Consider the following 12440-nt stretch of genomic DNA (forward strand, 5'->3'; position numbering starts at 1 on the left):
GGTTACTCTCCAGCTTTCACGGGGGCCTGTTAGAGCTCATCTTCTTCCCGAGACCATGAGCCTCCTGAGGGCAGCCAGGTCTGACCACCAGGTCTCCCTCCACACCCCCTCGGGGTGGCACGGTAGGTACTCATTAACAGATACGGGCTCAGTAGCTGCCAAGGGAATAAGCGAGTGAGGGAGCAGTGGGAGGCCAGAGGGAAGTGTCTATAAATAAATGTTCCCAAAGCCAAGCAGAAGCAGAGCCAGTTTGTGAAATCCTGACTTGTTTACTTTCAATATACAAGCCAGGAAAGTGAACTTGAAAAGCAGGCTGAGAATCAGAGTGGCCACACCAAGAACGCAGGCTCTGGTTACCTGTCCGGGGCTCCAGGACAGGGCGCACTTGCCCTCACCTCCCAGGACCACGGCTGGGAACAGTACCTGCCAGTTCAGTGGCCCCTGCAGGTCAAAGCCTGTGATTTCATGTGATGCTCAAAACCAGGATTAGGAGGGAGTGATCACCTTTACCCACTTTACACTAAGTGACTGATCCAGAGTCCTCTAAGGCAGGGAGACACCCCTGGCCGGGACCCCACCTTCCTCCTCCTTTCTCTGGAGGCCTCTCCTTCAGGCTTCTCAGGTCTCGCTCCCTCAGTGGGTCCGTGGACAAGCTGATGCGTTAAACACTTAGCAACACCAGCCAGGGCTAAATGCTTGCTTTGAGTTTGCCTAGTTTTGCCAGGTATTGTATTTCTCAGCCTTCAAGGATTCCTTGGGGGTGGGAGGGACCACAACTCACCTTCGATCTGGCCACCCCCATTTTTCCTATCTCTTTTCCTGCATTCGTTTACAAAATAAACCAAGACAACACCCCATTTAACACCCCATTTACTGAGTACCGACCATGTACCAAATATATTCCAAGGCCCAGTACTCAGACAAAACTCAACCTTCTCTTGAATAAAAGATGTGGTCTCTGTTAATGGGGGGAGCCACAGTGTACAGGTGTGTGTCAAGTGCTGTGGGTACAAGGAAGGGCATGCTTCATCCTGCCAGGAGGGAGCGGACCATTTCAGGCAGAGCGAACAGCGGCAGCAAAGGCTCAGAGAGGAGAGTGCAGCATCCTCAGCCATCAATCACCTGGGCCCCGTAGCTGCTCCAGGCTCATCAGGGGGAACGAGAAGACCTACACCAGGGGTGTCATCACCAGGTCCCGTCAGTGACTGAGAAACAGGCTGGGAAGCACAGCCTCGTCAGAGCTGAATATCTGCGAGTACTTTTTTTGGATGGAGGAAACAGGCCTGGAGAGGGAAGTTTCTCAATGTCCTGCGGCTAATATGTGGAGGGGCCGGGACTAGGTTATAGGGCTTCCTGCTTCACTTAGTAAAGCATGATTACTACACGTGACATCACCTTTTATATGTCATTTTCCCCCAGAACCATTTGAAAGTAAGTTGCAGATATACTGCAATCTTAAGGGGTTCAGCCTACATCCTTTAAAATAATGACATTCTAATATGTAGCTTAAATACCATTATTGTACCTAAGAAAATTAATAATTTACCCAATTGTCCCTGAAATGTTTTAATCTTTAGGGATCCAGCATCCACTTCACGTGTTACATTGGGGTTGTCTATTTACCCTCTTTTTAAAGCTGGAAAGTTAGGCCATTTTTTTTGTTTGTCATCGATACTAATTTCTGTGTGTGAAGAGTTTAGGCCAATTATCTTGTAGGCTGTCCCCATTCTGGGTTGTTTTCCCTGATTAAATTCAGAGCAAGAATGGGACACAGGTGACAGTGGGGACCTATTGTGTCATATCCCACCAGGCAGCCCCTAATGCCAGTTGCCTTCTCTGGGAGAGGCAAGGTGGGTGCAGGGGGTGATCGCCAGGTCTCTGCAACAGAAAGGTACATGTCCTCTGGGCAACTGGTGAGTCACCCGCAGGGTGACTGTTTTTCCTTAATGGGGACAAGCTTGAGACAGATTTAATGTGTTCTAATGTTCGTTCTGAAATAGTTCACACCTGTGAGAAGGTTCCCCTGATGCCACCACCCAGACTAGGACATGTGCTGCCTCCTAGGCGGTGCGTTCAGGGGGAGCCCCTGCGTCCCCTCCCAGTCCCAGCCCCCTCCGTGTCTCCATCGTGCTTTTCGTAGTACAGTCATCACTGAACATTCCCAGTGGCTCTCAAAACTTTTTGTCTCAGGACCGCTTTACACAGATGAATATTACCGAGTTTGTCAAAAAGCTTCTGTTTTTGTCAGTTATGTCTGTCCATATGTACCATATTTGAAATGAAAACTGAGAACTTTTAAAACACAAGCACACATTGCGTTACTTGTCACAGTGATAATGTCAACACATGTCATGTGGCCTCTGGAAAATTCCACTGTTCACTCATGACATAAGAGTGAAAAAGGCAAATAATGTCTCAATATGGTTATAAATACAGTTCTGAGTCATAGACCACTAAAAAGTAGGCCTCCTGACCACATTTTGAAAACAGTGAATTGGATTTGCATATATTAATATGCAGAAATTTGAATGGTGATGTTCAAGCCCGTTTTTATGAGCATGAGAATTGAAGAAAGGCTCTTGGTAAATAAAGAATAAATTTAGTGTTAAACCCGGACATCTTTTCTTCCATTCAGATTAGGTGGGACGATCAGACTGCGCGTCATGTTACTCAAGATGTTCTTCACCTTTTCTCCACTATAGCTCTGTCCCAGATGCTCGGACAGCTGGTCTCGCCTCTCTGGGAAAACATCTACCAACTGTTGGGAGAGTCTGAACCTGTCTCACACCCACACTTTCTTTCAAGGCTCCCAACACAGCCCTTCCCTTGGGGAGCCATCTGATAGGCCATGTGGACATTAGGGCTACTATTACTAGTACACATTCCAATATATCCCCAGAGTCTGTGACTCTGACCACTTGTGGAAGTGGAATGAGTTTCAACACAGCCTTGGGACAGCTGTGAAGAGCTGGCTGGGCCGAGGACTGGGGCAGTATGCTCATCTCTGAGGGTGAATTAACAGCCCAGCTAACATCCCTGCCCATCAGCATGGCGACTTGGCTCAGTTCAATGAACACCTGCGTGAGGGCACTGCATTGCCTAGGGCACAGCGACGGTCAGAAATGAGTAACCCTGCCTCCTGCCCGGAGGAGTCTAGGCAGGGAGGGCAGATGGTGAATGAAGGGATGATGGGCAGAGAAACGCACGGGAGCTCCAGGGCAGAGAAGGCCTCTCTGTCTCATGGCATCCACCATGTGAGATCAGAAACTACAAAGGGTAACAGAGACCAGGAGGCCTTGACTCTAACCTCTACTCTGCAATTTGGGGCCAGTTCCTTCGAGAGGCTATAGCGAAGTCTAGCTTCTGAAAATACAAGGGACCTAGCTTCACGTCCCAGCTCTGCCAGTGATACCAGTGGGACCTGGGACGAGTAACCTCACTTTGCTGACCCTGGTTTTCTTGTCTATAAATGGGAATGACAGCAGAGCACCCGGAGGATGAGGATTAAATACAGTGTATACAACATAATTATGTTAGAGGACTCTAGCATGATGCGTGGCACGTAACCCAAACGGGGAGGGCTGTTGTTATTTTCTCTTTTATGGGTTCAATTTCCGAAGAGAAGCCACTGGACGAGACCAGTTCCCAACCACCTGGCGCCCAGGACACCTGAGGAACACGAACACTCTCATGAGCTCACTCGGGTCCATTATGCTAATGCTGCTCACGGAGAGCACACAGCATTCTCTGGAACAGAACACAGAGTAGCTCCAAGAAGCTCCCAAATGATCTGGCTGCACATCCAGGGGAAGAGTAATGGGACCCCATGGCCTCCGAGACCCCGGGCCTCAATATCCCGATCTGTGTACCTCTCAGCTGGAGCAGCCAGGTACTATCACACTTCAAATTCATCACCAGGAGCAATGCAACTTTCCCCCTCTCAAAGAAATATTGAGGAATACTTAAAAAAGATGAAAGAGAGTTAATTTGGCTGAGGTGGAGGGTAAGGCCCTGAAGCACCCCTAACTTAGATGATCTAGTGCAGACAGACCGTCTCCGGTCTCCTAGGTCCTTTCAAGATGGAAACCTCTCGGATTTCTACAATTTACTAGTAAAAAGACCTTTAAAAACATCGCATGGCTTCCTCCCCACTTACTTCTGAGACCATTCCCTGCAGTCAGCAGCTGACATTTAAAAAAAAATCTTTTTTAATTGATTTCAGAGAGGAAGGGAGAGAGAGATAGAAACATCAATGATCAGAGAGAATCAGTGTTCGGCTGCTTCCTGCACGCCCCTTACTGGGGATCGAGCCCGCAACCCAGGCATATGCCCTTGACTGGAATCGAACCTGGGACCCTTCAGTCCGCAGGCCGGCGCTCTATCCACTGAGCCAAACCAGCTAGGGCCAGCAGCTGACATTTATAACTGAAAGAGACTTGGTTCCTCCGGACTCGGGAAGTAAGCATGCCCCTGAAGTGGGAAGTTTTCTGTTCTCCACAGCTGCACCCATGAATTCTTTAACCCTCAAGGTAAATTACTAAAATGATAGAAAAGTGGCTGGAAAGGAGCAGGAGTAAAGACAACCATGAAAACCCAGCATGTGTGCCCGGTCCTGTTAGATCCTGGGCTCTGGCCCCCGGAACATCAGGCAAGTTCTACTCACTGTAATGTCAGTTTTAGCAACTCACACAGCTTGCTTCCAGAGAGCCTGAGTGTCCTGGGAAACTCCAGTCCTTCCTCAAGACCCACATGACTGTGAGCAAGTGCCCGGGCTGGGCTGCCTCGCCCACAAAGCCAGTGATAGCACCTTCCTCATCTGCCCAACAGGGTGAAACCAACCAAATAAGAAAATTGGGCCCTGACTGGTAGCTCAATTGGTTAGAGCATCATCCTACTATGCCAAGATTGCGGATTCGATTCCCAGTCAGGGCACATTACAAGAATCAACCAGTGAATGCATAAATAACTGGAACAAGTAGATGTTTCTCTCTTTCTCTTTTTCTAAAATAAAAGTTGGTAAAACTGCACTTTGGACGCCGTGAAGTGCTTTCTAAGCAGGGATTATAACTCTATGCTAAGATCCAAAGCCGTAATGAGTTAATCAAATAAACGCCCCAAGTCCTAGGAGGCAAAGCTGTCTTATCACCCACCATCTTTCTTGGAGTTAGCTGTAGGGCAGAGGAGTCCTGTCAGATGTAAGGTCACCTTCAGAAAGCTCTCGCCCGGTTAACCACGCAGAGGCTGACCTGCTGTGGCCCACATTCGTGCCAAATAGCAACAGTCCTGGTGCTGACGGCCCAGGCAGTCCAAGTCTCAGGCTGAGGTCAGGACTCTGTCTTTACAGTTCATGAAGTTTCCATTGTGAAAGGAACCTCAGTTCTTCCCTCTTTGCTCCGCATTCAGAAAAAAAAACCTGAATGTTTCCAGGCCGTTCTGGAGAGACGAGCCAGGACCATCCATAGCACCTGAGCCAAACCACAAGCCCATTAGACAGATCAGACCCCCTCTACACAGAGAAGCCATTAAAGGCTACAGGCATCCAGAGACACAGGCCGTGCAATGGACAGACCAGCAGAGGGAAAGTGCACGGCTGTCAGTATCTTGCTGTGTGACCCTGGGTAAGTTCTATGCCCTCTGCTCTGTTCCTGGATCTCCCCACTGTACAACAGGGGGCCTGGGATGATTTCTATGGCCCCTTCAGCTCTATACCATTATGATTTAGGTTTTCTCTTGACATCCCTCTGTCCCCTTTTTGGTCCCAGTACTCACACCATGGCCATGGCTGGAAGGCTTTAGCACAGGGAACCTGAAGAGGTGAGTCCTGTACTCCTACCAGGTTACGTTGATCACAGGACCACAGACCCTCGGGAGGCAGCAACTTGATTTTCAGTCTCTACTTAAAACCAAACAGGAAAAGGAAGCTGAACCAGAGACAAAGGGGAAACAAACCCCAGTTGGAAACTGAAAGCTAGGTAGAAAATGGAGAAACAAGAGGCTCCCAGGCAGAGCCCCACCAGCGTGGGTGGCCGAGAGCCACTGTGGGGCCTGAACCACCACCACAGTTGCAACCTCAGGCCTCCAAGTGCTTCCTGCAGAGGCAGGGGCCGGGGTGGGACCGGGCTGTGGTGCAGCCTCCACTGCTAACCCTCCAGCCCTATCTCAGAGCCCCCTGACAGGGCCAGGCTTGGGCTCTCCCATCTGTTATAGGTGGTGGCTCAGTGCGCATGCTCCCTACAGGCCTTTATGAAAAGCTCCAAGACCTCAGAAGCATCCTCACTCATCTTCCAGAGAAGAAGACTACATGATGATGTTGTAATAGCTTACTTAATAGTTTACTCTGGTAACCATTTAAAAAAAAATATATATATAGTTTTATTGCTTAATTGCTTAAAGCATTACAAAGAGTATTATATATGTCTCCTTTTTTTTTCTCCCCTTGACCTTCCCCTAGCCTACCATACTCCCCAGTGTCTTGTGTCCATTGGTTATGCTTATATGCATGCATACAAGTCCTTCGGTTGATCTCTTACCCCCTCCCCAGCCTTCCCGCTGTAGTTTGACAGTCTGTTCGATGTTGCTCTGCCTCTGTATCTATTTTTGTTCATCAGTTTATAATGGTCTTAATTATCCATAAATGAGTGAGATCATGTGGTATTTTTCTTTCATTGACTGGCTTATTTCACTTAGCATAATGCTATTTTATTGATTTCAGAGAGGAAGGGAAAGGGAGAGAGAGAAATATCAATGAGAGAGAATCATGGATTGGCTGCCTCCTGCACACCACTCACTGGGGATTAAGCCCACAACCCGGACATGTGTCCTTGACCGGGAATTTAACTGTGACCTCCTGGTTCATAGGTTGATGCTCAACCACTGAGCCACACCAGCTGGGCTCTGGTAATCATTTTGCACTTCTTTTGGGGAGCTGCTTCTCTCTAATGGTGATATTTCAGTCAGTGACTTGGGGCCTGAAAGGAACATGCTTGGGGATTACTGGAAACCTGGTGTCACTTGTTCTGTAAGTAACCTGGGCTTCAGTTTCCTCAAGTGTGAAAGGGGGCTGCACAGGGTCCTCAGGAAGATGATAAGATCCATTCATTCCCAATCTTTCATTCAAAATTTCCTAAGAACCCAGAGTTACACATTGTGCTAGAAACTAGAGACAAAACACGGAAAAGAACACAACACTTGTCCTAAAACAGCTCCCACAGTTTAGCAAGGAAGAGACTGACATGTTAGCAAACAGATGTAATAAAATGTTGTTATTGATAGAGTAAAAACCAGCTGTACAGAGTACAGTACAAAAGAAAGATCAGCTCTAACCGGGGAGCTGAAAGCACTTTGAACGTTGACGGTGTATCCTGCAAGGCTTTCAGCACTGCACAAGGTGCAAACCACAAATTTTGACGTGTTATGGCTTTTGTTTTCTTTTAGTTCAAAATATTTTCTATTTTTCCTTGTGATTTCCTCTTTTATCCATACATCATTTTAGATTTTGTTTAATTCCTAAATATTTGGTGTTTTCCTACATCTGTTACTATTATTTCTTTTTAAAAGAAAGCTTGATTTATTTATTTTTATTTAAGAAAGAAAGGGAGAGGGAGAGAGAAACATCAATGATGAGAGAGAATCATTGATTGGCTGCCTCCTGCACACCCCACACTGGGGATGGAGCCTGCAAGCCGAGTATATGCCCTGACTGGGAATTGAACCATGACCTCCTGGTTCATAGGCCAATGTTCAACCATTGAGCAACACCGGCTGGGCTGTTAGTTATTTATTTTTAATTTAATTCTACTATGGTCAAACAACATACTTAGTATGATTTCTTCTTTTGTTTTTCCTGGTATGATTTCAGGCCTTTAACATTTATGGAGACGTGAATGTACTATGTGCACAAGGAAAGAACATGCATTCTGAAATTAGGGGCAGTGTTCTAGAAACGTCAATTAGGTCCAGCAAGGCCATTCAAACCTTCTACGTCCTTACTGGTTTGTTGTTGATTTGTTTGTTTTTGTCTAATTGTTCTATCAACTGCTGAGAGAAAGGTTTAAGAAGACCTCCAACCGTGATTGTGGATTAGTCTATTTTTCTTTAATTCTGCCCATTTTTATTTCAGGCATTTTGAAGCTCTTGTTAGGTACACATACTGTTATGACTCATATCTTCCTGATGTGTTGACCCTTTTCTCAGTATAAAATGTCCTTCTTTATCACTGGCAGCACTCATTGTCTTTAAGTTGATTTTATCTGATATTAATGTAGCCATTTGAGGTTTTTAATGCTATCTGCTGGGTATACCTTTTTCCATCCTATTGCTGCTGTAACACATTACCACAGGCTTATAGCTGGTAACAACACAAATTGATTATCTTCGTTTTGTAAGATAATAGTAGGTGAGAAGTCTGACACAGATCTCAGGTGTTGCAAGCACTGTTTCCTTCTGGTCAGGGCACATATTCTAGAGAATCATTTCCGTGCCCTTTCCAGCTTCCAGAAGCCACCTGCCCCCCCCTGGCTCAGGGCCCCTTCCTACATCTTCTCAGCTAGAGTGCAGCATCACTATGACTTCTCTTCCATCCCAACATTTATTTCAGACCATGGCCAGAAAAAGGTTCTCCACTCTTGTCTCTTTTTATGGTCATATTTTAATTTCTTTTTGATTTTATTTTCCCCCCCTATCTTTATTGAGGTATAATTGTAAAAAAAAACCAAACCTGTATATTTAAAGTATATGACTTGATGTTTTGATATATGTATACATTGTGAAATAATCACCACAATCAAGCTAATTAACATATCAATCCATATCAATCATCTCATAGTGTTATCTTCTTTTCTGGTATTCGCCCTGACCAGGAATTAAACCTGTAACCCTTTTGGTGGATGGGACGACACCCAATGAGCCCACACTGGTCAGGGCTAGATACTCCACTTTTAAGGACTCATGTGATTAGACTGGGCCCAATGGATAACCCAGAATGACTGCCCCATCTCAAAGATCATAACTTTAATCACATCTGCAAAGTCCTTTTTGCATGTAAGGTAACATATTCAGAGGTTCTGGAGATTACGGTGGGGTGGTAGCATTGCTCTGCCTACTACACATCTTTTTATCCTCAACCTGCCTAATTCTTTGTATTTAAAGAGTGTTTCTTGTAGACAGAATATGATTTTCATCCAGTCTGATAATCTCTTTTAATTGGCGTATTTAATCTATTTAACTTATTTGTATGGTTGGCTATTAGTATGACATTTTGCTATTTGTCTCATCTGTTTTTAGTTTCTCTCTTCCTCCTCTCTTACATTCTTTTAAGTAAACTAAATACCTTTTAGAATTCAATTTTAGTTTTACTATTGTCTTTTTAGCTATATGTTTTTATATTTTAGAGGTCTTTCTAGGTATTACAACATGCATTCTTAACTTTGAATACTTAGAATTAATATTGTACCATTTCATGTAAAATCTAAAAACTTTACAACTGTGTAAATCCACTCCTATCCTTTATGGTTTAGTAGTCATATGTATTACATATTCACAATACAATGTCATATATTTTTGTTTTAAATGATCACATGTACATATATATAAATATATATTTAATTATAAAACATTCTTTTATATTTACCCAAATATTTATCCTTTCTGGTACTCTTCATCTTTTCTAAACATCTGAGTTTCCTAGTATAATTTATCTTCTGCCTGAGGAACTTCAGCATTTCTTATACATCAGGAATGCTGGCAATAAATTCTCTTAGTATTTTTTTTTAATCTGAAAAAATATATTTTACCTACATTATTGAAGGTACTTTTTTCTGAATAGAGAATTCTGAGAATTGTTTTTCCTTTTAGCATTTAAAAAATGTTGTTCTACTGTCTTCTGGCATCCATGATTTCTGATGAGAAGTCGGCCATCGCTCATATTGTCATCCTCTGTATATAATGTATCATTTCCTTTGGTAACTTTTAACATTTTCTCTTTTTCTTTGGTTTCCAGAGTATGACTGATGAGCTTAGTGTGGTGTTCTTTATATTTACCCTGCTAGGGGTTTGCTGAGGTTCTTGGATATGTCAGTTAAGGCTTTTCACCACATTTAGGAAATTTTTGGTAATTATTTCTCCAAGAATTATTCTTCTGCCCTGTGGGACTACAATTACACATATACAGATCTTTTGGTATTACCCACAAGTCATCAAGGTGGTGTTATTTTTTTAAAATATTACTTCCCTGGTTTTCAGATTTCATGATTTCTATTGCTCAGTGTCCAAGTCCACAAACCCTTTCTAATACAGTCTCCGAGCCAAGTTTAATCTCATCCAGTGAATTTTAAAGTTTAATTTCTAATACTAGAATTTCCATTTGGTAAATTTTTTTCTCTGTTGAGATTCTCCATCTATTTACTCATTATATCCACCTTTTCCTTTAAGTCTTTGAACATATTTATAATAGCAACTTATAATAGTAACTTTGCCTGCTAATTCCAAGTTCAAAGTTACCTCAGAGTCTACTGATTGTTTTTTTTTTTGCAATTAAATACAGGCAACATCTTTTCTTTAATGTTCATTAACTTATGATTGTATGCTAGACATTGTTATTATACATTGCAGAGAGTCTGGGTTGTATTGTTTTCCTTTAAAGGCATTGAGTTTGTCCTGGCAGGCAGGTAAATTATTGGCAGATCCTTTAGATACTGTGAAGCTTGGATGAATTATTTTTTAAGTTCTATTTCTATTTATTCATTTATTTATTTATTTTTAAACAGGAAATATTTTCTCATGCAACAATGTCAACTGTTTGCACTCTTTTAAAAAAAATATATTTTATTGATTTTTTTCAGAGAGGAAGGGAGAGAGATAGAGAGTTAGAAACATCGATGAGAGAGAAACATTGATCAGCTGCCTCCTGCACACCCTATACTGGGGATGCGCCCGCAACCAAGGCACATGCCCTTGACCAGAATCGAACCTGGGATCTTTCAGTCCGCAGGCCGATGCTCTATCCACTGAGCCAAACCGGTTCCGGCCTATTTCTATTTTAAACTTAGCTCTAGGGTGTAACCCTTACTCGAGGACACAGTCCTTACTGCTAAGGTGTGGCTGTTTGGGGGTGCCTGAGGTGCTCAGTAAGGTCTCTTCATTCAGGTTGACTGGGATCTCCAACATCTCCTAGCAATGCATGACCTTAAGCATCATCACTCATTTGTTAGCCCTACAGTGTGCAATCTGTGCCAAGCCTCATGGATAGTCTCATTCTATACACATATAGCTGGCCCTCAGCCAACAACCCAAAGTGAATACCTACACAGACTTTGCTATCCTTGCCCTTACCATGAAGCTCCTCTTCTCTATTTCCTTGCCCTGCCCTGCAATGTCCAGCTATTTCAGTAGCCTGGAGTTCCAATGTCTGCCCCCTGAGCTTATTAAGATTAGCATTAGCTTGAGCCCCACCATTCTGTGCCAAGACCAGAAGAGACTCCAGCAGAAAGCCAGAGCTACTGTGGGGCTTATCACATTGTTTCTTTACTCAAGGATCAGAATCCTGTGCTGCCTGCTCAGTGCCTGAAACACCAAGAATTTAATATTTTTTGTGAGTTTCAGTATCTTTCGTATAGTAAGGTGTTCTGTATATTTTGTTCAGTTTCATAGTTGTTTTGTCAAGAGAACAAGTTCATCATCAGTAGTCTGTCATGGCCAGAAGCAGAAGTAGATTTACGATTCTTAAAGTACCAAAAGGTATTCTTTTTCATTTTGTGAGGAGTTCCTGAGGGTGTTAACCTGGGTATAAACACCTTCACTGTGAGAATGTGTCTTTCACTTTCATCCCTCATTTCCTGTCCTCCACACATGCTACTACTGCCTTTTCTTGGTTTCAGAAGTAGGTAACAGGTAAGAGTAAACTTTTGGGGGGCATTCTTTTAACTCAACAACCCAGCTTTCATAAGGCACTTGAGTAGAATTATGAGAAAGAGCAAGAAATGTGGAAAGATTTCTGGCCAGGGTGTTATGAGATATGGAGTCTAGCCCATGCTTTATTACTGACATGCTTTATAATGTCCCTGGGCATTCACTCCCCACTTTCCACCCTGGATTCTTCCTCTGTTCAGTGCAAGGACTGGTTATGTTAATAATTATGGATTGCAGGTACAGCACCAATCCCTAAATCAGTTGGGTCAGGGCAATAGAAAATGTTGGAAAAATAGGATGGGAGCTATTGGCAAAGAGCAATTTAGCGAGAAAGTTAAGAAATGTCCTGTTTTGTGTTACTATAAATTGAGCTCAGCACCTCCTATACTGTTTAGGATATAGTAAGTATGAGGTACATGTTGATTGCATGAATGGATATATGAATGAATGAATAAATGAAAAGGAAGTTCACGTTCTTGTCTTGAAGCCTGAGCACTTGGACTTAGCTGCTGCATTCTGCAGCTAAGATTGTTGAA

The 12440-nt window shown here is 43.6% G+C and overlaps 1 protein-coding gene across 4 annotated transcripts in view; it reads right to left on the bottom strand.

Moving 5' to 3' along the window:
- EVL (Enah/Vasp-like) overlaps positions 1–12440 on the bottom strand; it is an 86378-nt gene that overhangs the window by 48925 nt on the left and 25013 nt on the right. Inside the window, exon 1 of one of the 4 annotated variants that reach the window (XM_006103110.3) lies at positions 5770–5795. The exons of the other annotated variants lie outside the window; for them this stretch is intronic. Coding sequence (XP_006103172.1) covers positions 5770–5780 — 11 coding nt within the window. The 5' untranslated portion in view covers positions 5781–5795. Of the gene's footprint in view, positions 1–5769; positions 5796–12440 lie in introns of those variants that run through there. 4 annotated transcript variants of the gene reach the window in all.

The sequence above is a fragment of the Myotis lucifugus genome, unplaced genomic scaffold (genome assembly GCF_000147115.1).
Source record: "Myotis lucifugus unplaced genomic scaffold, Myoluc2.0 scaffold_464, whole genome shotgun sequence".
NCBI lineage: Eukaryota > Metazoa > Chordata > Mammalia > Chiroptera > Vespertilionidae > Myotis > Myotis lucifugus.